Source organism: Neomonachus schauinslandi, chromosome 10 (genome assembly GCF_002201575.2).
Source record: "Neomonachus schauinslandi chromosome 10, ASM220157v2, whole genome shotgun sequence".
Classification (NCBI taxonomy): domain Eukaryota; kingdom Metazoa; phylum Chordata; class Mammalia; order Carnivora; family Phocidae; genus Neomonachus; species Neomonachus schauinslandi.
The window spans coordinates 22359978-22386088 of NC_058412.1; the positions used below are offsets into that span (position 1 = coordinate 22359978).

The 26111-nt window shown below is 44.1% G+C and overlaps 1 protein-coding gene across 1 annotated transcript in view; it reads left to right on the forward strand.

Moving 5' to 3' along the window:
- The window catches only part of BABAM2 (BRISC and BRCA1 A complex member 2), a 398034-nt gene that overhangs the window by 297084 nt on the left and 74839 nt on the right, over positions 1–26111 (forward strand). Inside the window, exons 8-10 of the mRNA XM_021697338.2 lie at positions 15126–15225; positions 18307–18377; positions 21007–21089. Coding sequence (XP_021553013.1) covers positions 15126–15225; positions 18307–18377; positions 21007–21089 — 254 coding nt within the window. The remainder of the gene's footprint in view (positions 1–15125; positions 15226–18306; positions 18378–21006; positions 21090–26111) is intronic.

A 26111-nucleotide genomic window follows, 5' to 3' on the forward strand; every position in this document is an offset into this window, starting at 1 on the left:
GGGCACATTCTGCATGGAGCACTGGGTGTTATGCACAAACAATGAATCATGGAACACTTCATCTAAAACTAATGATGTAATGTATGGGGATTAACATAAGAAAAAAAAAATTAAAAAAAAAAAAGATAATATGTGCCAGTTATAGCCACCAGTACCAATTCCAGTACCACCAAATAACAAAGTATACAAGGTAAAATGTCCTTTTTGTCCTACAGCAACTCTGTCTTACCCTGAAGATTACTCGACAATGTGATCTCCTCATCTCCAAGTGGGCAGTGAAATTAAAAAACCCCTCTCCATTTGGATTTCCCTCAGTTAATCTAGAACGTCTATCCTTTCATCACCACTGGTTCTTGTTCTCGCTCTCTTGCTCTCTCTCTCCCCTCTGAGGCTCGAAGAAGGTCTCTGAGATACCCAGGCAGACCCTGTTCTCTCTGACTCTGTCCCCTTTCTGCCTCTGTGTCTTTCCGTTCCTGTCTGAGGGCTGTCCTCCTCAGTGCTGGTCCTCCCTTCTTCCCCATGCGGGGGGCGTCTCTGACCTGTGTGGTGCCACCCTCTTCTTCAGGGCAGTGAACCTCGAGGCTTCACCTCAGTGAAAAGGCAGAGGGGAAATGTGACTTACTGGAAAATATACAACATTTAGATGTAATATTTTCACAGTGTTGTTCCTTTTAGTTCATTTTGGGTTTTTGTTGTTGTTTTCATTTAGCCATAAAAATGGCATGATACATACTATTCTGCAACTTGCTTTAACAATATGTCATAGTCATTTTTCTAGACCCTGACCTGTAGGTCACTCTCATTCTTCCCTAGTGGCTACGTGGTTCTCCACTGGAAGGTTCACTCTCATGTGTTTCGCTCCTTGATTGGGATGTTTCATGTTGAAACTCGCTTACATTTGTGATTTGGTTCTACCCGTGTGAACTTGTCGTACATTCTCTCGGAGCATTGGCTCAGTCCTCACCCTTCTGAGGAGGCTCCCATTTCCAAATATGCCTGATCCACGTGTTGAGTCTAGAGGACACCTGGAGTGTTTGCTGCTCAGGTGATGAGCCTGGCTGCACCTTGGGTTTGAGGATGGGTTGTGAGTGGGCTTCAGGGCTCCCCCTGCTCTAAAGTGACCCTGAGCCCTGGTTAGTTCCTAGCAAAATGAGAACGCACCCACAAAAGTGAGTTGTCCTCAGTTCGCCACAGCTCATACTGAGAAGCATTCTCTGTCTGATTGGGAAAGAGGGATGCTGATCCTCTGAGTGGTTGGAGGCTCTGTGGTGAACTGCTGAGCCCTGCAGACTTTGATGCTCAGGGTTTGCCTGGAGGCCCGGAAGTTGTGGACCCCTCCCTGCCTTTCTCCTTGAAGACTGTAAATGTCCACAGGACTTCTATGGGGTTGTTAGTTTGGGAGAGTACCAGGACTCCTGAGAGTTAAGAGTGTCTGGACCTGCATCCTTACACCAAGAGGTCCGGTCAGCATGTCCTTCTTCCGTGTGGGTCTGGGTGAAATTACTTCGGGTCCATTGATGCCCCGATGCCATTCTGAGACAGAGCCAGGATTGAGTGGCTGTGGTTCAGCCCTACAGCTTGTTGAATAAGTCATGTTTGCATTCCCCTCTCTGCTGTTAATATTGCTCTGTTACTAAGTTTTGAGTATTGTAGTTTGGAAAGCTTAAGAAAAATCAAAATTCTGAAGCAATCAAGAAAATGAGTTTCAAACAAGTTAATAGGCCAAACCCAATTATATTTGGCCAGTGAAATTGGTGTCATCCTTGTCTACATTTACCAGAACCCATTCCCTTCCTGAGTAAGCCTCTCTCCTTCTGTTGCATCTGTGCCACTGGGTTAAAGAAGCAAACACATCTGCCTTGTGGGGTAATGAAGCTCCCCACAAGCCCAGATTCCCCTGAGCTGCCTGGAGCGGGGGGGCATGCCTCCTGGGCCTCCCGCTGCTTCTCCTCTTGCCTGCCCTGCAGTCTTTGTCTGGGCGTGCAGGCCCTTGTTTACTGTCGTGGCTGTTTTGAATCATCTATTTTAGAGAATTTGATAAAAATAGTGCTTAAACCAATGGATATATATATATTTAAGTAAAAGACACAGGTAAATAGTGATATTCAGAAACAGGCTCCCGGTTCTGCACAGATGGATATTAACAGAACTGAACTCCCACTTTCTCCATTAGTAAGTAAACAATTTATTTAGTAAGATAAAATGTTTTTTAAATGACAGGCATCTACTGAATGCATGTTATTTCTGTTAGAATTCTGACTGTGCTCATAGCCTCCTCAGTCCCTCATCTCTGCAAATTCCCAGATGTCCTTTTTCCTCAACTCCCTCTGCCCAGTGTGCTCCCTCTGCTTTCCAGGTGACTTTGGAGCATACTGCCTGGAGGTGGGGCCTGGTTCTGTGGAGGGCAGCCATGCTTCCATCCACTGTCTGTGTCCTGCTTTGCTAGACCGGTGGTGACATCGTGCCTGCACATTTGTGTCCCTTTCCTGGGGCCATAGCTGGTGGCAGCACAAGGCAGAGTAGACGGGGTGCTTTTAAGCAAGCACCTGCCCGCTGTTCCTGCTTCTCTTCATCATCCACTGTCTTAACTTTATCATCCTCTCGGTCATCTTGGGCAGCCGCAGTGTTACGGTGGGGAGGAGGAAGTGGAGAGGGGGCAAGAAGATCAAATGGGCATCTGAAATGACGTGGGCGATTTGGCTCTCCAAAGTGGAGCTGGGGCCAGGCTGAACACTGCCAAAATTGGAAGACCAGCAATTTCACCTGTTAGCCGTGAAGGTCTTCAGCTCCTGAGGATAGAAGACTCCTCCTTCTATATGTTCGAGACAGTGATTCTCATGTTGGGTTGGGGGCGGTTGAAAAATCTATGCTATCAGTCCATATCAGAACCAACTACAAGGTGTTTTGTTTCAATTCACACATTTCTTCACCCTGAGATTCTAGTATGCTACCCTGGAATGGGGATGAGAGAAGAGATACTTCTGCTATCCCTTCTCTTCTCCCCAAGAGAATCGCTGGAGGGATGCCATGTTATGTGGATGTGCTGGGGTAGATAAAGGTGGAGAATCACTGCCTAGTGGCCCGTCTGTTGACTGCTTATATATGCTGTAGACGATGTTCAAGATAGGCTAATTTCCAACGTTAACCAAATGGCCTGTGACTGTTCCATGTGAACCAAACCAAAATCACAACAAAAATACTTACCTTCGTGTTATGGACAGTTTAGTTGACCAACTTAGTCACAAAAGATAAAACTACCACATCAAAAGTATTCCACCTCTAACTGGTGTTTTCATTTATGATGAATATTATTAACCAGCTGTTGTTAAACATTGACTCTAACACATACTTCCCGAGGAGATGGAATAGTGACTTTTGGAATTATTTTGGAATTGTGGCACCTTCTTGTTGTACCTAAATGGTTTATGTGTTGGACACATGTTTTTAATTTAGAACAACAACAAAACAACACTTGAACTTTACACAAGCCTTTTTGTGAGAACTATAGACATCATGAGTGTCACAGAGCCAGACCCAGGAATGGCTGTCACTAAGCTGAACGTGTCATTCATTCATTCATTCTGAATATTTTGTTACTTTTTATTGCTAAGTTATTGTCCATTTTATTTACCCAGCCTGTTCCTCCCCCGAATGTGTCTTTTAAATTTCTGCAGGTGAATTCAGTCTAAACTTTCCCTGGCTTACTAAAATTTTGGGTGTTTCATGCTTCAGTCAGTGTCCTTGGAGTGCTTGTCCCTCTTGTGATGGCAGAAGCATGCCTAAGTAATGCCCAAGACACTTCCTTAGGCTTCTGCTGACAGCCCCAAGCTCCTCACAAAACATTGAAGGTTTGGCCCGCGTACCATCAAGAAGCCAACATCCCCATCCTAAGTACAGGCCTGGCCTAAGGTTAACAGTAAGACCAGCATTTTGTTGCTTCATTTTCCTATTAAGCTCTGGGTTGCTGATTGAAGCAAAATTCCAATGTATTGACACACTACCACATTGTTAACACGATAGGGAGGATTTGATTATGGGAGAACAAGTCCAAAAACGGTAAATTGACCAAAAAAAAAAAAAAAAAAAAAAATCCAGGGCCTTGCTTCTCAAGGCAGCTTTTGTGGTTGCATTCCTTTATTTGATGTGGTTCCCTCCTTTTCCTGTGCCAAACGGTGCAGTGTGGAAAAATGATGAAGTTGCAAAAAAGGGCAAGGGAGGGGCCAGGAGGAGATAGGGAGTGAACTGTTTAGTAACAAGAGAAAGAAAACAGAGCTTAGGGATCAAAGACAAAAATACCTGTTTCTGGAAGCAGGTGAAGAAAAGAAATGCAGGATTCCTTTCCCTGTGCTTGGGTCCAGACTGAGCCCACTGTTGGCTGGCACCTTTCAGGCCGACCCAGAGCAGGAGACAGGGAGGCCACAAGCTGCTTGTAGGTGAGAAGAGCAGCAGTTTGAGAAAGTCAGAGCTGAGTGCCGTGGGTTACCAAGAACAGCAGGGTTAGCCAGGGAGGGCCCCAGGGAAGAGGGGTGGAGAACAAAGCCTGCCTTCCATCATCAGATTATGGGACTGAACACGTTTTAACACCAGCCAATCTTGGAGGCAAGTCCTAAGACAAGCATCGGAATCTAAATGAGGAAAAATGTTTCCATGCAAGAACAGGATTTTATTTATTTACAATTTTCAGGCTGGGCAGCTTTTCTAATTGTATGGTGTGTGACTACCCAAAGTGACATTTTCTGAGTTTTAAAATTATCTCTCCTTGCACTGTGAAAAGAGCATATATGATTCATCTTAATATTTCTGAGGATCAGTCACCAACTAACAGTATTTTGGGTGGGAGGAAGGCTTTTGTAGGCAGCTTTTTCACCTAGCATAGAAGTAGATAGCACCAGAATATGCCTCAAGCTTCATTCGAGATGATATAAATAGCTCCCCTGCACAGCTCCAACCCAGTATCATTATGAGAACTCCCACAGTCCACAAGGTGCCTCGAGGTGCCTAATGCTCACCTCACCTTTGCTTAAAGAAGACTGATGCTTGCAGTTTGCCCTGCTGGTCGAACACAGTTTGTAAGAGGTTTGAGCAAAGGGGCTGCTTTTCGTTTTTGCTAACCTACTCCAGGTCTTTTTGCCTCTATTGCTTCCTGGATACATCCCTATCTTCAGCACCCCTAGAACTGTCAAATGATCCTATGATCCTAGATCAAGAGCCAGCAAGCAAACTACAGCCCACTTTGTTTGGCTCATGAGCTAAGACTTATGTTTTACATTTCTTAAATGGCTAGAAAAATACTTAAAGAGTAATATTTTGTGATGTGTAAAAATGTTATGAAATCCACATTTCAGCGTCCATAAATAATTTCATTGGAACCCAGTGCGTCACCTGTTTACGTATTGTCTGTGGCTGCTTTCATGCCAGAACGTCAGAGTTGAGCGGTTGCGACAGAGACATTGTGGCCACAGAGCCGACACCATTTACCACCTGGCACTTTACTGACGAAGTTTGCTGACCCCTGTCCTAGGCCCTTTCACAATGACTGTTTCAGAAAAGATGTATACATTTACTGACTTTTAATGTCCATTTTGGAAATTTGACTCCCGTATCTCTCCCTACCTTCATTTGACTTTAATACCACAAATATTTATTGAGTGCCTACTATGAACTTGGCATTATTCCTGTTTCTGGTGTTACGGCAGGACCAAAACAGACAGAGGTCCCCATTCTAGTGAAGGGTGCTGGGGGGAGACAAGAAACAAAGACCGTATGTAGAGTGTCTTCTGGACACATATGCCATAAAAAAGGTAAAACAAAGACGAGGGGATACCTGGGATGGAGGTGGGTTGTTACAAGTAGCTGGTTCAGGAAGTCTTACGAAGACGGTGATATTCGAGGGAGACCTGAAGCAGGTGAGACAGCAAGCCCCGCAGATGGCTGGGAAGAGTGTTCCAGGCCGAGAGAAGAGCTGAAGGACTGGGCCAGCTGTCTGAGGTGGAATAGTCCCGGCCTGTCCATGGCGCAGGAATCCAGATGAGAAGTTACAGGAGACTGGACAGGGCTGACCGAACGGGGCATGTGAGAGAGAAGAGCCCAGGATGCCTGAGGAACCAGTAGGCTGGAGCTGCCACTGGCTGGCTGCTGGACAAGGGCGGGAGCAGGTGTTGCAGGCAGCCTTTCCGTAAGCAGGTGGGGTCGGGAGCGCACTTTAGACATCCGGGGGGGAGGCAGCGAGTAGGCAGTCGGCTGTCTGAGTCCCAGGTTAAGGAAGGTCTGAGCTGGAGTATAAATTTGGAAGTTGTCAGTGTAAAAGAGACATGTTAAGCATTGAGACTGGCTGAGATTCAGTCTCCAACTTCAGACTGTTCCTTCTCTCCAGGACATCTCTCACTCTCTGACTAAACAGAACTGCTTTTCTTATCTTTTCTTTTTAGATTTTATTTTTATTTATTTGTCGGAGAGAGAGAGCGAGAGCACAAGCAGGGGGAGCGGCAGGCAGAGGGAGAGGGAGAAGCAAACTCCCCGCTGAGCAAGGAGCCCGATGCGGGACTTGATCCCAGGACCCCGGGATCATGACCCGAGCTAAAGGCAGATGCTTAACTGACTGAGCCACCCGGGTGTCCCCAGAACTTCTTTTCTAACCTCAAATTTTCTTTCCTGCCCAGGTCACCACTGGCATGCATCAAGATCTACCATTGTATCTTCTTACTCCCTCTCCAGGCAGATGCCCTCTTACCGGTAGCTCTCCTGGGCAGCCTGAAGTGTGAAAGGTGCTTTTCTCATGGGGGCAAAAGCTGCTCAGTGTGGTCTGGGATCCATGGTCTGCTGCCCGCAGAGTCCCTAGCCTTTGATCCAGTGCCTTGCCTTTTTAAGTAGAATCTGTGGCCTCCTTACTTCAGTCCCCAGTCTTGATTTGACTACTCCCTCGCCTCGTCTTCTGGTTACCCGCATGTAACTACACTGCCTTTTGCCCATGAATAAACTCAGTGGTGATCACCTTTTTTCTAGTTGTTTCCATAAGTATCTTATACTCCCATACTAGACCTTAGTCCTTAAGAGCATGTCTGTGTTTCCTTCACCTTCTTGTCCACAGTGCCTTTCAAATTGTCAGTGACCTAATGCCCCAAGGATGGGAGGCAAATTTGCTTTTACCACACCTTTCCCCATTCCCGGTCCCAGGTGTGCACCCTCGGCGTGAGGTACAGAGCAGTGGTGTGCGGACCACCTGCACCTGCATGCCCTAGGGAACCTCTTAAAATGCAGATTCCAAGGTCCCATCTCAGACCTAATAAATCGGCTTCTCTGGGATGGTGCCTGGGTATCTTGAGTTTTTAACAGGCTCCCCAGGTTCTCCTCACACTGTCATGAAAACTACTAGTGCAGAGAAAAAAATCACAAGCCCGTTTCACTGTTTCCAGCTGTTGGACCTTGGGCAAGTCATCCATCTCAAGCCTCAGTCTTCTCATTTCCACAATGGGTGTAGTAAGACTTGCTACCTACTTTGTAAGGCTGTTGTTAAAAAAAAAAAAAAAAAAAAAAAAAGAGCACTTTGGAAACAAATTATAAAGTGTTATGTACCGGCACCCTGGCTAATCTCATCTTCTGGTATCTTTGCTTGTTTTTGTGTGCACAAACCCAACTGCAGCTTCCTACAGATTAGCTCTTGGAGCACAGAGACCAGCAATGTGTGCATGAAGTTGCCTAATGCTGTTTGTGTGCCTGAGGCTCTAGTAAAAAACAGTAAACAGGAATCAGGTGGATATCCTTCTCTGCCCTGGACAGGCAGAGGCATTCTTTTTCCTCTTCTCCGCATTTCCTTTGACCATTAAAAGCAGTGTGCAATGAGGAGGGAGCTATAGAAATGCTTGTGCATTTAGCTGAGGGTAACTATGGTATGCATTGATTTTTTTACTGGCTTTATTGAAGTATAACTGACAAAGTTGTAAGATCTTCAAAGTATACAGTGTGACGATTTGATATATCTATGTATTGATTTTTTTCCCAGTAAATATGTTATAAAAGTACTTCATAGGAAAAGTGATGTGTACCTGGATAATAGAGCAATAAAGCCATTCACAGGGGTCTGAGTTGTACATTTCTAAACAAGCTCGTAGTAAATGTACTCAGTCTCGATGCCTGATGCTTGAAAATAGTTCCATTTCTTAAAGAAATTGTGGTGGATTCAACTGCAGATAATAGGCCAGGGATCAAAAGGCAGGCAGAGGGGAAAAGCTTTTCTCTTGCTTCGCCTATTCATGTCTTGCGCGGCCAAGGCATCATCATAAGTAGTTCATCCCAAACCTTAATAGAACATCTGCTAAGTCCATTGTTGTTTCGGGGGATTTACTTTAAGTGCTTTTCCACATGCCAACAGAATCCTGATGGTGGACATCTGTTAAGATTGCTGTCCCTTGAAGGCTTTTTAAAGATGTTAACAAACTTAAAAAACACATTTCTGAACAAAAATTTGGTTAGTGTTCGTGTCGTGAGGCATATTCTGTTTGCAGTTGCAATATTCCCATCTTTTGTATTTTTTTTAATGTCAGGTTTCCTTGCTTGCATGCCACCTCCTATCTGCTGGGAGTTGCCCATCAGGTCCTCTGGCCCTCAGAGTTCTTCTGGGTTTCCTGGGGTTCATTTGCCTAGAATGAAAAAGGCCTTCATTGCTTCAGTTCAGGTACCTAAATCAGTTTAATAAATGTTCCTGGAAACAGCCTTTGTGGCTCAGCCTGAACTCTCCAAGCCACAAGGAGCCTGTGAACCTGATGCACGTGGAACCAGATGTGTCAGGTCTGCAGATAGATTTTTGCATCAGAAATCACAAAAGTGGTACCTGAAGGCCTAAGTGGGGGGGATAGATTTAGGTCAGAGGCACCTGGATTTAGATGCCTCTCTGCCATTTACCATTTACGTGACCTTGGAGAGGTTCTGTAGCTTCTCTAAGCTCCAGCCTTCCCATCTGTAAAATGGGATAACACCTCTGTCGCAGGTTCGTATGAAGCAGAGATGATGTCATACAGGAGGGCACTTAGCATAATGCCTGATACCTAGTGCTTCTTTTTTTTTTTTTTTAAAGATTTTAGTTATTTATTTGAACTCTGGGATCATGACCTGAGCCGAAGGCAGATGCTTAACGACTGAGCCACCCAGGCACCCCACCTATTGCTTCTTAAATGGAGTTATTATTCCTGTCCCGTCCTGTGGAAAATTCACTCACTGTACCAACGAAATCCGTCATATTTTAAACTCTTCATGTATACTGTGTGTAAGCAAGGAACAGCTGATTCAAATAGTCCATAGAGTATGTCTTCACATTTTTAAGTCACTCTATTTAATGATTCCATAACTTGCTAAGTAATTTCACTTAACAGTTTCAGCTTCTTTTTAGACTTTGCTCCAGAGGAACATTTCATATTTATCATGGTCTCAGAACATTTCCATTCTCATATGTCCCTCTAAAAATGGGAAACAAGCAATGGGATACAGTACTCTAATAAAGACCTGCTATATACTGTGAAGCATGTTTAATGGAAATACTGGGTTAGTCGCAAATGCAACATGACCAGGCCTCTATCAGTTCTTATTGAACCCCTCATCCAGTTTGACTCCCCAGATTTTCTTCTACTTGTAAACTTAATTTGTCACTCGGATCTCTTATTTTTTTCTCCTGTTATACTCATTAAGATTTTTTAATTTTGATTTAGCCCCTGGTTTTGTTTAACTGAGGTATCAAGAGACTCTTGAGATGGCTCAATGTTGAATCTGTGAAATGAGACAGGGGCTAACAACAGCTCTAGAAAATGCTTTACTAGCACAAAGAAAATCCAGTTGGGGAAACCAGCAAACCAGAGTCTCTCCTTAATGTACTGTCTGTGCACTTCTGGGTTTTCAGAGGCTAGATAGGACTTTTTTTCTCTATCCTATAAGTTAACTTGTTGTGACATATGATATCTTAAGACAAGAACAAATGAGATGACACAGTGCTGAGTTTTATGGATCTAAGCTTTTGTGAGGATAATTTCAGCCACTTATACCACTGTTTCAGGACATGGGGGGGTAGAGTTTTAAATTTTTCACACTGTCTTTCTATGAAAGATTTTCTGACGAAAAAGGATGTAGACCTTGGAACCAAGAAGACTGGGTTTTGAGCCCATCTCTGCAGCTTAATTGCTGGGTGACCTTGGGAAGACACTTAGATCCTTAGAATCTCAGTGTCCCCTTCTGTAAATTGGACTACTTAGGTCTACTTGGCCAGGTTGTTATGAGGTTTAGAGATAACGAAATGCCTACTAGAGTGCCTGGCTAAAGCAGATGCTCAGTAAATCACAGTGACTTGTGTTTTGCTGTAATGGGTCTCCTGGCAGGCCACCAGGAAACATACTCTGGCATTATAGAGTGCCCCAGATTCCTGAGGGCTTGGCATTCCTCTTCCTTGAAGGGAATTAGCAGTAGTGCCCTAGTACGGATCCAGAATAGGAAACTGAGGTCCTTACACAGAGTTGGGCATAGAGTTAGTGTTTGTTGAGTTGAATTGAGAGTTCACCTTTCCTTAGGATGTGTCTTAGCCTGGGGGCTCATGGCAGCTTGAGTCCATCTACCATCCTGGAAGTTCCCCCTGTCAGTGCTTCACCCTCCAACACTCCCCTGAATCATCCTGTGGAGGAGGCAACCAGATCATCTTCCTCTCCCTCGGAACCCGATTCAGAGGCAGAGCAGGATGGTAACGCTGATCCAAGTGTCTCTAACAGAGTCTTGACATAACCCTTGACCATAGCGTACACAAGCAGGAGACATTTTAGAATAGTCACTCGTAGAGTGCTTGGTGCTCTCTTCATATTACTGTAATTCTAATTGTTGCTTTATCCCTTGAGAGAGATGGGTCTTTTTGAGAGCAGTGTTATCCCACGGCACTGATGAGAAAATTGAGTAGAACCAAACAGAACAAACGTGGCGGAAGCAAGAATTAGAATTGAAAATCACTGGCCCCTTCTGGTTTCCTCCAGTGCCAAGTCATGTTTTGCTCATTTTATTTGGCCAGTGAGGTAAAACCCCACACGGAGAGGAGGGAGTTAACCGTTCCATAATGGGTTAAAATCAAACCCCATTGTCCCAAGTGAGGCCTTCAGACAGGCTGACTCACTGCATTTTTCCATGTCAAAATGCTCAAAAATATTTCCCTTGTGCTGTAGCAACGTAGCCAAGTCAAGTCTTCAGTAGTAGAAGTGCTCCGGGGTGCCTGGGTGGCTCAGTCGTTAAGCGTCTGCCTTCGGCTCAGGTCATGATCCCAGGGTCCTGGGATCGAGCCCCGCATCGGGCTCCCCGCTCGGCAGGAAGCCTGCTTCTCCCTCTCCCACTCCCCCTGCTTGTGTTCCTGCTCTCGCTATCTCTCTCTCTCTCAAATAAATAAATAAAAGCTTAAAAAAAAAAAGTGCTCTGAATATTTGCAGACAGAACCCCCTTCCCAAAAGGCTCTATTAGCTGTATTTGCATAGAAAACAATCGCATCAATACGGTGAACACTGACAATTCTTATATTTGACTTTTAGATCCAGTGAGACGGACCTGGAAGTGTTTTTCTGGCTACCATTTGGTCTATTTAACTCCATTGTTGGAAAGGTTTCTCAGACTCTGGCCTTGTCCTAATTTATATCCACAGATTCAGTTTCAGGTCTGAGAATTAGCAGCCAATTTCACGTCTCATTTCAGTCCATAAAGAGACAGAAAGTACTTTCGCATCAAAACAGCCCCTTCACCCCTTTGTCCTCCCAATCTCAGCCTGAGACCCCGCCGCTCTAGTTGACTTTTCCTCACTTTTTGCCCTGCTTCCTCCCCTCACTGGTCTGGAGATCAGAAGAATCCACAGCAGTGGTCCCTTCCATCCCCTGCTCCCCCTGCCCTGCCCCTCCTGCCCCTCCCCTCCTATACCTCCCCCCCCCTCCCTGCCCCTCCCCGCCACCACGGAGCCTGTCGGTCCAGCCCTGCCTTCTCTCCAGCCAGCCCTGCACCCCTGGGAAGCGCTCAGGGAGCCCTGCAATCTCTGCACATGCTGAGCTTTTCGTTGTATGTGCTCCACCCAATAGTTTTTGATTCATGAATATTAAATAATTAGAGCTCACCCGGCTGGACCTCCGTCCTGCACCCTTTAAAAACGTAATAGCTTTTTTATTTCATGGCACTTGACTTTGTTTATTCAGCACGATCAGGGCAGCATTCAGGCTATAGCAGGCCTGTTAAATATTTACCCACAAGACGGATATTTATACATGAATCAGCAGCACTTATCAGTATATGATGCTGGCAGTCAGGTTCAGTACCCTCACAAGCTGAGGAACTACTGAGTTAAAGAAAGGGTGCAGTAAGTGTCCTTTTAAAAATAAATCCAGCGACTGTGGTTGTTTGATGGTTGGGGTGGGAGAGACTGAGGTAGGAGCAAAATGCACGGGAATGCTTGCTCTGCTGCGGGGTGGAAAATTGTAAAGAGAGATGAGGTGTACATCACAGAGCCTGCTTCAGTGGTGGTCTGGGTGCTTCTGGAAGCCCGATGGCATCACTGCAGTCCCGACCTGGCTCACGGGGGGCCACACCCTCTGTTTCTTCCCGTCCCTGGAGCTGTTTCAAGAGTCAAATCCCCCTGCTCTCAGGGAGGCACGGAATCCGGCAGTAACAGCGTGGACTCCGGCAACAGGCCAACCCGAGTTCAGATCTTGGCTTTACCATCTCCTAGTTGTGTGAACCCAAGGGAATTTCTTCTGCTGTCTGAGCCTCAGTTTCTTCACCTGTAGAATTACAGTGCGAATTCTCACCTCACTGAATTGTGGGGAGGATTAAATTAGGTAATGAGAAAGCACCTAGCAACAAGTGTTGGTTTCCGATAACCACAGAGTTCAGAGAGATGGGCCCGCTGGCCAAGCAACCAGTCTTTGGAGTTCTCCACGCCTCTGCCTCTTTCCATCATTATAGGTAATTTTTGTTTAATGGCTATGTGTCAGAAGCAGAGGGAGTCTCAAGTTTAGAGGATTACCCACAGACTATTTTCATTTTTTTGTATTCAATTTAATGAATGATTAAGAACTTGTCCTGTAATATTGTATACAGGTCGAAGCCCATTGTAATCAATTCCAGGAAACTGTCCAAATTATTTTATTTTCTGGAATTTCATTATGCTAAAGATTGTTCTTCCAAGTATGCTACGAGAAGCCTGGATCTTGGTATTTCTATGTTATACAGGTATTTCCCCCCAGGAACGACAAGATAAAAATATTGGATCTCTTTCTCTTGTACTATAGAATTTTCTTCTTAATCAGTTTCCATCCTAATGGAACTGTTAGAACCTTCCACTTAGAAGTGTGCTCTCTATGTACTTTTGCATACAAAAGAGGGGACAAAAAGCCTTCTTCCAGTACACAAGAAGTCATAGGAATTTTCCTAGCTTCCTTCGGAGTTTAGGCTGAATCTCCTCCAATGTCTGCTCTGAGAGTAGCAAACGGAAGTGATGTTCTTGCTGATTCTGTGCAGTTGCAGACTGTAGATGATTCATTAATGTCATACTTAGTCAAATGCTGTCTCATAATTTTCTCAGTTGTCAGGGTTGTTGTGCTTTTTAGGTCTCATCTGAATAGAAAAAGTCAACAGCAAATATTTCCACCCCGTTGACTTCCTCTCATCACCCGGGATTTTATTCACGTGTTGGGGCTTTTTCATTCCATAAATAAATAAACGTAATATCCATTTCTACTGGAAAAATTAATTTCAGGAATCTTTGGTCAATAGGGAGACAGGCTGGGTCTAGGACCCTTTCAGTACTTACATGTATTGTTCCCTGTATTGCAAACCCTAGGCTAAGTCTGTCTGCTCTAAACTATTTAAGAATGATTTTCTAGACTGTTATTGTGAAACACTTTGCTTCCATTTACAGCCTTGTAACTAGGGATTTGGTTAATGAATAATCACAGCATTAACGGATCTTAGGGGTCTCTTTATACCCCATCATATTACAGAGGTGGTTTAAGGGGCTTTTACAGTAAGAAATCTATACGTTAAAATAAAATTCAAACAAGAAAAGCAAATTAGGACCAAAGGAAAGTGAGAGTAGGAAAGAAGATGAAATCAAGATTAAGGATGGGATATGAAATGTATACTGTGAGGTTCTGAGCAGTTTCTTTAATAATGGTATGCTGGTTGATTTAAACTGAAAGGGAATCTCCACGAAAGTCCTGGAAACTATTTCTGGATCAGTGTTGTGTCTTAGTGCTTGGATCAGTGATTTTTGACTGTACCTTCTTGTTTAGATGGATGTCGGTGTTGACTTGGACTAGTTGCAGACTTTACCCATATTGACCCACAGACACAGGATGGAGCAGCACAGTGTTTCAGAAGATGTTTAGTTAGTTGCCACCATTTAAAACTTGAGAACTTAAATCATCTGGATTTCTGGCTTCACGTGAAAAATAAGGGTCTGTGAAGACCAGGCTTGTGTTTCCACCATGGCAGAGATTAGCTGGAGTTGGAGGGTGGAGAGCCCTTCCCACTGTGCAGAAACTACAGTTCTCTGTGCTCATTTATATCACCTCCCTGGGCTGGGTGGAGCCTGGAGTCTGCAGCCCCTGTCCTACACCACTGGCCCCACACTAAACTCGAGGAGGCTAAAGCCCCAGGAGGCTTCCCCCGGGGAATAAAGCTGGTAAGGGGCAGAGCCAGTCCCTCCATTGCACCGTGGTGGTGCTGAAGGAATTCAGTTCAGTTCAATATGGGGGTTTAAGGAATGACTTCTCTTTGCCCAGCACATAATGGAGAGTATGGAAATGTGTGTGTCCATCCAAGGTCCAACCCATTAATATTGGTAAGACATTTACCCACGCCAATCAGAATGTGCCAATTCGTCCTGTTGTGTGATAGAATCATTAGTTTTTACTGATCATTAGTTGGTAGTCATGGGCAATCTGAACATGCTGATTTAACAAAACAGATAAAAATAAAGAAATGTAATCATAAAGTGAAGCCCATGTTCCCATCCTCATTAACTCAAGTGGTTGGTGGGCAGACGTTAAGAGAAGGCGAGTCTGTTTGGGGTTATCGCTTCCTGCATAGCCGGAGCCCTAAGAGAAGTGTCCCTTGTACTCTTGTCCTTTCAGTGCCCTTGGAGGCTCCTCAGCTCTGCATATCCCAGCCTTTCCCGGAGGAGGATGTCTCATTGATTATGTGCCGCAAGTGTGCCACCTACTCACCAACAAGGTAAAAGCCGGTCTCCTGACCCTCCCCTCGTGAGGCTCCTCCCTCCAGCGGAGCCCCGCCCCCGCACTGTCGGCGTTGGCCTGCAGGCTCGTCCTCTGCACCCAGTCTTAGCTTCAGTTGCCACCTGACGCCGGCCTTTCCTACTTCGAGTTACAGTTCATCCATTTCTCTCCCTAGTTCCTTGTGCTCCTTCTTCCTCTCCTAAGGATTCTGACCTCCCGTTTCAGTCTTATCTTCATCTTTTAAATTTCTACGTCCTCCTCCTTAAATTTCCTTTATGTCCTAAGTTTTTGCTAGATCTTGCACCTTTGAAGTCCTCCATTTCCCAGTTATCTTGTGCTGCATGCATGCATGAGTGTGGGTGTGTGTGAGTGTGTGTTTGCCACCAGTGAGTATCAAGGTAATTCACTAGAACTGCCTTCACCTCTTTCTGCTTTTCTCTACCTCACTTTTTACTACTCAGTGCTTGATTCTCCACGTCCTGTCTAGGAGCAGCTTGCCAGAGTCCCACTCCCAGGGGCAAGATTTCCAGGTTAGCTGGTCCGGTAGGCAGGCCCATCAGGTTATCTAAAGCTTTCTCTTAGCTGCATGAATGAGTCAGTACATTGGCGACTAGCTGAGTTTACATAAATGGCTATTGCCAGATATTTCTAAAAAGTATAAGTATATACTTGTTAATGCCCAGCCGGTGTAGTTAGCTGAAAACCAGAGATGTTCGTCCACAAGCAATACTGACTTTCTTTCTTCCACATCGACTGACTCCGTTTGCTCAGTTCCCAAAGTACTGTTTCCTATGCTCCTATTGACTTGTGCTCATTGGCTTGGAAAAGAAATCTTTTGTTTGTCTCTTTCTTTCAAAAGATAGCTCATCTCTGTAGAGGAAATATTTTTAAAGTACAATAATATTTCAGAGGCTTCAGTATTATTTTTTAAATGTCAGGGAAACGAAAATCTGGCAAGTCTGCAGTCTCTGGGCTTGGCGCGGACTCCAGGGCATCTAACTCGTGGGGTGGTTGCTTCTCATTGGACCAAATTCCCCCAGCCTCTGCCCTCCTTCAAAACTGATCGGAGGATAGAATTCTTATTTACGTTGTGGGACTTTGCACTGCCTTCAAATCTGTGTCCCAGTATTATAGAGAAACATACAAATTTGGTCTTCCAGAACTGAGAAGAAAAGCCTTTTTTTTAAAGCTCTCCAATTGAGATTAATTTCTAGTCATACATTTTCCTCAAAAAAAAAAAAAATTCTATTACCATTTTCCCAGATATACAAGAATCAGTCTGTTTTTCTTATCTGGTTCCCTTTCATTAATTTTACTTGTCTTTTAAAATTGATGTTCTTATGCTTGCTACAAACGAGGACAGTATGGGCTGCTTTTAGAAACAATCTCTTCAGATGAATTTCCATAATTACGTTGGAATCTATCTTTATAGCCAGTTTTGTTGTGGGTTTCTGTTAAAATGGTTTTCTGTTTTTAAAATCAAGTACACAGAACTGTTTTCATCCCCTTTTTAAACAAAGCCACTTAAGCAAACTTATCATCTGTTTTTCTTTTCCCAAAATAACATTTCTGATCCTGCATTAAGCCTGCAAAGTAAGCACTGTTTTTATAAATTGACATAAACCCCTATTATATAAATAGAATTGTTTTACTTCTAAAGGGTACAAAGTGGGCTATCACTACCAATTGTGTCAAGGGTATTTCAAGCACTTTATCTCAAGCTTTTGTTAGCCATGGAAACTCGTTGTGGCTACAGCCAATATAAACAATTTGGGGGGCCTCTTTCTCCCCTGTTTCTTTGAGCCATTTCTTTGAGGACATTATAAGGAATGTATTTTTGTGTTAGTAGCTGGTGGGTAAATGACTAACTTTCAGATGTCCAGCTTAATAAGTTCACAATTTTTTTTATAAAAACTGCCATTTGGTGATAACAAGGAAATATAAAAAGGCAAAATAAAATCCCCTATTGTAACACTCCTTTCCTGGATATTGGGAATTTGAAAAGAAAGAATTCAACGTTGTCCTGCCTTTTCAATAGGAGTTGTAGTTCAGCATAAAATAGCCCCCATTTGATGAGAGGAAGCTCTTCTTTACAGACAACTGCAGGTGATAAATGCACAATGGAGTGATAGAATTTAAAAAGTCGCCATTTTTCGGCTCCTAATGAAATAATTGATTCAGACAAGCATCTCCAGCAGGTCCTAAAACCATGAGGTGAAAGGTTGAGAGAGGGGCTAGATCTTCACAGGCTTTGAGAAGTATGCCCGCGGGTCACTCCCGGCGGCAAAGGGGAAACCTCCCTTTACAGTGGACTGGTCCTGTTGTAGTCCCCTTTACAGTGGAGTGGTCCTGCTGTCGTCCCCTTAACCAGTGATCAAGCCCACTATCACCTATGAGGTTTTCTTGCCAAAAATTTTTAACCTGAATCTAATCACACCTTTAGTCTAACTTCCAATTTATAGGAAATGTAGGGAGTAGAGGGAAAAGGAAGGAAACAACCAGAGAGTCTAGAATGCAGAACATCCTATGTGACAACTAGCTCAATTTCTCTGAAAAGTCAATATCATATATCACATAGACATATGTACACACCCCAAGAGGTACTCTTATTCTACATTAAAAGACCTTCTAGATTAAATGCCTGATCCTTGATTATACCCTCGATTACACCCTGCCTTTAAAAGAATATTTTGGGGACAACTGGGAAATTGTGACAACGCACAGGATACTAGATGAAGTCAGAGAATGATTGCTAGATTTGTTTTGGGTATGATAATGACATTGTGGCTCTGTAGGAAAATGTCTTGTTTTTTGGAGATACACGCTCACCTGTCTAGGGCCAAACTAACTGTCATGGTGTCTCTAATTTCCTTTGAAGTGTTTCAGCCAAGATTGATTGATAGCTTGATGGGGAGGTAAATGGCTGGATGAAGCAGCTAGACAAAATATTCACAGTTGTTGAACATAGGTGATGGGGATGTGGGTATTCATTTTACCGTTCTTTCTACTTCTCTGAGTCTCGGAAATGTAAGAAAGCATTTGAGAATTCCCTACTCCTCATCTTCGGGTTCTGTTCCAGGTGCAGTATGTGATTCAGGGGTACCACAAAAGAAGGGAGTATATTGCTGCTTTCCTCAGTCACTTCGGCACGTAAGTTCCTCCTTGTTTAAACTGCATGCCAACAATGTCCTCATGTCCTGATGACCCGAATGTGAGAGCTTAAGAAAATAGCACTTCGTGCTTCTACATACTAGCTTTTCAATGCCATTTTGAGTCTTTTTGGCATGTTGCTCACACTAAAGCTCCTAGGAAGATCGTTTTTAGGATCCTTTACTAAATCATAGAAGCAAATCTCTTCCTTGGAGCAGCATCATGACTAACCACAAACCCAGCAGTAACAAGGGCAGCACTACCTGCTTGTTCTAGGGCTCTTTACAGTTTGCACAGTGCTTTTCACCTCCGTCTGCTCCCAGGAGTCATGAGTGAGCCAGCCATATTGGCACAGTTTACTCAAGAAAGACCTGAAACTTTGAGAAGCCTAGTAACCCGAGGGAAGTCACCTGCCTGGCAGAGATCGCGCCAGGTGGGAGCCCGGGTTCTCAGGACTCAGGTGTCCCGACAGGGCTCCTACTCGCAACTTGCCACCCAGATCTGGGGACGAAATCCAGCATTAGACCCAAGAGCAGTGACTCCCACTTAGGATTAGGAGGAGGCACAGAGAGGGGAGGGGGGACACCTGTGACTGCAGGTAGAGGGGGCATCTCCTCCTGCTGCTACTCACCCCCCCACTCCCCTCCCCCTTCCCGCCTCGGCCCTCCCCCACTTCCGCTGGGGCCTAGCCCAGGGGCAGAGGGAACCTGTTTTCCCCAGTCTTCTTCAAAAGGTGGGGCATTCTACCCATTCAGGGGCACTGAGCACTAAGGGGGTCAGTGGTCTGCTTATATCCCACCTTATTCTGGAGAAGGTTTATAAATACAAAAAGATATATATAGTAACACAAAATTAAAATTTTAAATAAGGAAATGAATAAATTAGGACCAAAAAAGTGGGAATAGGAAGGAGCAGGTGAAATAAAGAGTAAGGTTGGCCATTCCCTGGGATATAATTTTATAAAGTGTGGCATAGTTATGGGGGCAAAATTTCTGACTCCTCAAAAACAATTTTAAGAAGTTTTCTCATTATCCCTAGTGGAAATTTTTATGCCTCCAAAATAGAACTGTCAATATCTAAACAGTGTGACTCTCTCTCACATGAGTCTTTAATACTTATGATTTTTTTCAACTTTATTTATGAACATTTTGAGAAAGTACTTAGGATACAAACAGTGGTTAATAAATGATACCATTGGTCTTCTGATTTTTGAGGAAGATTATCTTTAATATGTATAATTAAAAATGAAGGCGCTAGCAGAGTAACCTCCCAGGTAGCGTGTGTGTCCCCCCTCACTCCGCTGGCACACAAGAAAAATAGGAAAACTGCATTTACATCTTTTTAAAAATCTCATTCTTGGGGCGCCTGGGTGGCTCAGTTGGTTAAGTATCTGCCTTCCGCTCAGGTCATGATCCCAGGTCCTAGGCTTGAGCTCTGCATCCTTAGGCTCCCTGCTCAGCGGGGAGCCTGCTTCTTCCTCTGCCCCTCCCCCCAGCTCATGCTCACACACTCTCTCTCTCTCTCAAATAAATAAATAAATCTTAAAAAAAAACCCAAAAAACTCCTTCTTTTTAAATATACATTTTGTATGTGTTTTATTATGCATCCAACACAGTAATATAGTCGTACCTGTATACAACTACTAAATCAAATACAGTTGCTATTATATTACTATACTGTGTGCATAATGAAAAGGATTCTGTGCTTGTTTTTACTTACAGCATGCAGGATCTGAAAAGTTTAGATAGCAGTGTTGTAAAATACTGAGTTGATTACAAATTCATGAAAAGAAATATAAACTGATGAATAAAATTATTAACCTAAGTCAGAAGATCTGAATGATAGACTAACAGTCTTTGAGCGAATCACGCAGCCTTTAGTGTCTTAGTTCCTTTACCTTTACAGTGAGTTCCCCCTTCCTGCTTAAACTGGGAGGCCATCAGGATTGACAGTCTGATTGGCCTGACTCAGCCAGGGAGACAGCAGTCGCCTCCTGGTGTGAATGACAGAGACAATGATGTCTGTCCTCAGTGTGTGGTTAGTATTGTCATGTTATGGTGACATGTCCCAGGCATCAGCTCTTGTGGAAAATGGGGGAGGCGAGCCTATCGGAAGTCTACCCAGGCGCTTCAGTCGTCCAGGGCCGTTCTCCTTGACATGTGACCCGTGTCCTATGTGTCTCCCACCCGAACCAGCACCCACCCAGCTCATATGGCTTCTTCGTCTTGAGCCTGGTGGGGAGGACAGGGGCCACGAGTGAAAGGATTCCAAGTGCTTTGGAAGAAAATAATATAGATTCCTAAACTGAGTAACATTGTCATTGCTCATTACTGCTTAGTGGCTATGTGAAAGTGAGACTTAATCATCACCCAGAAAGTAGTGTCGTTGCTGACCTGATGGCTTCACTTGTCCTGAAGTCATAATAGTACCTAGCAAAACTGAAACTTAAACGTAGATGCTGTCATTCCAAACCCCACGTCCTTCCTATGGTAACACTCCCTTAACGCTAAATGCGTCTCAGATTCAATCACCGTGATTTTATGAATATGTTCTTTACTTGGTTCCATCTCTCTTATGCCTTATTTTGATGAGGGTTTTTTCTTTGTGTGTGTGTGTTTTTATCACCTAGAGGTGTCGTGGAATATGATGCAGAAGGCTTTACAAAACTCACTCTGCTGCTGATGTGGAGAGATTTCTGTTTTCTTGTGCACAGTGAGTATACTTTTGCTGGGAGCATGTCAGCATACATTTGCAAAGTACGAAATCATATGTAAAAATGACTGTGAAAACCTTTAGTGTCCTGATGTGGTATGTGGTTCCTTTTACTTTAGTATATTTACCCACATGGTCTTAAAGAGAAAATACCTCTAGACCAGTGGTTCTCAACCAGGTATAATTTGCCCCTCGGCAGATGTTTGGCAGTGTATGAGAACATTTTTGATTGTCAGGATTGAGCAGGGCGGAAGTGGGGGTTGTGGCTTCCGGCATTTCGTGGATAGACGGCAGGAATGTTGCAAGACAGTCCCCCAACAGCAGCAAAATTATCGGGTACAAGATGTCAGTAGCGCCGAGTTGAAGAAACCCTGCCCTGTGTCCTGGGTTCCAGATTCCTGTTTCAAAGCGTCTTCCCAGCATGAGGTTCCAAAACTGTCAGGATTATTCAAAACATATTTGCTTTGGTCATGTGGTTATCATCCTTATTAAGGGAAAAGACTACAGCTTTGATAATAATATAATAAATAGTTAAAAGGTGAGACAAGTTGGAATGTATTCCCAGCATCACTTTTCAGTTTTATTCCATAGACAGCCATCTTATTTTAAATGCTTGTTGTGTTACATTAATCAATGAGTCAATAAACTTTGGTCCAGCTTTCTCTCTCTTTTTTAAATTTATTTATTTATTTTAGAGAGAGAGAGAGTGGGGTGGTGCAGAGAGAGAGTCCCAAGCAGACTCTGCACTGAGCATGGAGCTCCATGCGAGGCTTGATCTCAGGACCCTGAGATTGCGACCTGAGTTGAAACCAAGAGTTGGCCATTTAACCAACTGTGCCACCCAGGCACCCCTGGTCCAGCTTTCTCTTAATAGATAATTTGAAGTTTCTTCTGTTTATTTCTTTGTTATGTAAGAACCATTGACCCATGGTGCCAGGTTCCAGTTGCAAGTCAACCAAGACCTTTATTCTTTAGTAATTTGACATGGACAATGCCCAGTCTTCAAGCCAAAGACACAGAAGTTCCAGCTCTCCCAAGTCAAGTTACAGAAAAGCAGTGGGCTGGGGTTGACTTCACCTAGTGGATAGAGCTACCCTTGACCTTTAATAAACTATTCCAGGAAGAGGCGCTTTGGCCCTATTTAGCCACAAAGGCATTGGTTTGGGGGTTTTTGTTTCCCCAGCAGACTGACGTTCTTGGTTGTGATTTGCGTAGACTAAAAAAATGGTTCTGAAATTCATTTGTCTTACCCCATTTCACACCAACAGACAGTAAGGGAGGAAAGCCTTCAATACCATGGTATAATCTGCACAGAGAGAACGGAGAGTTGGCTGTGTTTTTAAGGTGTTTCCCAATGATAAACACCTTGCCATGCAGTGCTTCTTATTGAGCTTCTACTCTATAGCGAGTTATACATTGGGACCATCTCTTCAGATGCATCTGAAGAATGCAAGCATATTGCTGTGTATTAATTATGTGCACAGATAAAAAGAAATTGGAGAGGTAAGATTTTAATTTGGGTGTTCCTCCAACTAGTTGCACGACATTGTTCAAATCACTAGGACAAGCTTCCCTCCACTTGAGTTTCCTCATGTGTACACTGGGGATCTGGTTGTTAAGTCCCGTGGAGACACTCAGATATGGAGCTTAACCCATTACACAGGGCCACGTGGAAGAGGGAGCCTCACAGTCAAGGCCTCCTGGCAATCTCCTCTCTGCCTGCCATCTTATGTGGCCCTAACTGGTACTTCCAGCCACCACTTTTGATTGTCACCTTAGGTGTTGCTGTTTTGTTTTTTCATTCTGAGCCTTAATTCCTTTGTGAGATCTCATTTCCTACTTGCCATATTCACTTTGTGCACCATCCTGATCCCAGTGATTCTGCCTCTAGCCTGGTAACCTGCCCCCAGATCCTGATTGCATCCTTGGTTTGTCTCTCATGACCCTGGACAGTTGGCCTGGGTGATCCGGTTGGTGTGACTCCCCTAGCGCAGCTCAGCAAGAGGGGCCTGTGCCCTGCCTCGAGTGGTGGTGGCGACAGTCAGAAGCCTCCCGGAGTGGCTCTGAGAGGACACAGAAGGAGGGACACACAGAAAGACAACTGCAAACGTTAAATTAGAGGAATGCTCAACCAAAGTGGCATGAAATCTCCACTCTTTAAATGAAATTTACTTTGGTTGTCTAGCCGTGATTCTGTTTTCAAAAATCTTGATGTCAGATCATATCAGATAGAAGAGAAAAAAGATATTCTTAGCATTGCTCATTCTCACCTGTGCTTTCCACATGCAACTCGAGAGTCACTCTTCTGGTGGTGGCAAGCAAGAATGACGCCCAGGGAGAAAGGAGTACTCATGTGCAGCTCCTGCACTCCTTTAGTAGGCCATTTGGTGTTACAGCACTTCTCGTTTCTGTGGAAGGTCTGTTCCCCAAAGGATGTTTCCCCTGGTACCATGTGTCCAGTATTTCTTACAGCTCCTTCTCCACCTTCTGTCTTAGCTTTCCCAAGCCAGACATGTAACATGCAGTCCCAAAGTCATATTTTCATTTAGTTTTGGTTACCTTCTCCAGAAATGTAGAACCCACGGGCAGTCTTTGGAACAACTACAAGGACTTCGGGATTCATTTAACTTACTTTTTCCAGAGTGTTTCCTCAGGCTGTTATTCTCCTCCTCCCTAGGCTGCTTGCCCCTTGTGTCTTAGCGTCACTGTCTACACTTATGGTTCTTGGGCAGATATGACCTTGTCTGTGAATCAGGGGACTTGATGCTGTTTCCCACTCCATCATTAACACACAGCCTGTCTTTAAATAAATTATCCCTTCCCTATTGCTTCTTCTATCTAAAATGTAGGACTTGGCTGCATCAGAGTGAAGCTTGGTTGGATAATGTGTCTTATTCCATCATGCAGTTAAGCATCTGACACTTTCCTTTGGAAGTGTCTGCTTGCTTGGTTACAACACCCAAAGGACCACTTGTTCCCTTTTTTTCTTTCCATGAGGATGGGGGAGTAAATATGGGCTGGCAGAGACTTAACATTGCTGTGAAGTATTCTGAGTTTTCAAGAACATGAAGAAGGAAGGAAATGCCTAGAGATGGAGCCAGGCTTCCGGGGCTGGTTCCACTGCTCGATGGAGAGTGGATACCTGGCTGGACACCAGATAACATCCCTGCTCTCCTTCCTATCTCCCCCCTCTCCCAGGCCTGGGAAGAAGATGGTCACTAGGGCAGGTGCTGGTAATAATTCTGAGCATTTTGGATGCTAGAGGAAAGAGGCACTCGTCTCTTGAGGCAGATGGCTCTGACCTCACACTTTGCTATAGTGTGCGGAAGCAAGAATGCCCTCGGGGAAAACATTGTGCATATTCTGGGATCTCTCACGAGACACTGCGACCTCCCGACATTCTGACAGTTTCAGGAGTGGGGATGTGGCCGTGATCATGGCCGTGGAGTTTTTTCATCCATTTATTCCTTCTTTCCTTCCTTCCTTCATCCATGATCAACATACTGCGAGACTTGAAACCATGCAAGGATCAGGGAGTGCTGCCATCCGAAAACTGTTTTCAGGAAGGTTTCCTGGCCATCATCTAAGAATTGTTTGTAGTGGCTATGGAGGTAATTCCATATTTGCCAAGCTCTGGAGGGAGATGTTATCTTTAAGCCAGCACCTTTTCAGAATGCTGGGTGACAAGAGAACCAGTCAGCCAAGCACAGTAACACAGAACAAAAGCAGTCACTGGGAGAAACATCAGCTCTTCTTCATGGTCCCAGAGAGGAGGCAGCCGCCTGTGGCAGCAGGATTGCTGCTTCGAAGTGGAGGGTATTGAGATCTGTGACTCCCAAGGCAAGTGAGAGAGCGTGTGATTGTATGACAAGCTGTCTTTTCCCATCACCCGTAAATCCTTGGTAAGTGACCCTTTGAGTCATCCAGCCTGGACCAGAGGCCATGTCTCCCTGGCGAAATGCCTGTTATTCTAAATCTGACCATTTGGGCTGTTCCATTTAATTTCTTATCCGCTCTACCCCTAACCCAATCACTTTAACCCAATTCAACTGAGTTCTGGGTTTATTGAGAACCTGTATGTGCTCAGTACTGTGAAAGTTCCCAGGGGATATAAGTAAATAACTCAGGCTTGACCTTAAGACACTTAGAGTCTGGCATAAGAATTGGCAAACTACATCCTGCAGGCCAAATCCCACCCTCAGCCCGTTTTCAGATGGCCCTCAAGCTAAAAGTAGTTTCTGTGTTTTTAGAAGGTTATTGGGAGTGCGGGGAGGAAGAATAGGCAAGAGAGATGGTAAAGCCTAAAATACTGACTCTTTGACCCTATACAGCCCCAGGTCTAGTTGCTGAGAACAGAGATCAGATAACGGTGAATTATAGTGGTATGCATTTTTTAAAACAAATAGTTTGTGAGCTTGCCTACTATATGCCAGGCACAAAGAGACATAGGGCAAAGAGAACTTCATGTGTTTTATATATAAGAGAGAGATGTAGAAAAGGAGAGAGACCCTCCCTGGTGGAGTCTAATGAGAGAGACAGACAATAAAGAAGTAAACGATCAGATATATAAATTTCAAATGCTGACAAATACCATAACGGAACAAAGCAGGGGGCCACAGAGACCGAGGGGAGGTGTTGTTGGGTCGGTCAGGGAAGACCAGTTCCTCAGCTGAGGGGAGTAGACTCATCTCCTTGCCACAAAAACAACGTCTTGTAGACTATTTAGCAGCAACAAGCAAGATGGCTACTAGGTAATTCAGTAAAACCAAAATTGTGAGGTTTTTTAAAACTTGCTGAGTTTTTGGATGCAAATCACATTTTTATATAAATAAATAGATTTGAAGAACAAATCAGAATCATTAAAGTGATTAAAATCAGGAACCGCAATGTTATATGTTAGAATTCGTTTCAAAGCAAATCTATAAAAAGTGTAGTATTATTTTAAAATTCATGATTACCTCAGATGAGGCATATATAAAGATTTGTGGCTTAATTTTATCATTTCTAGTAGGAATAATAGCT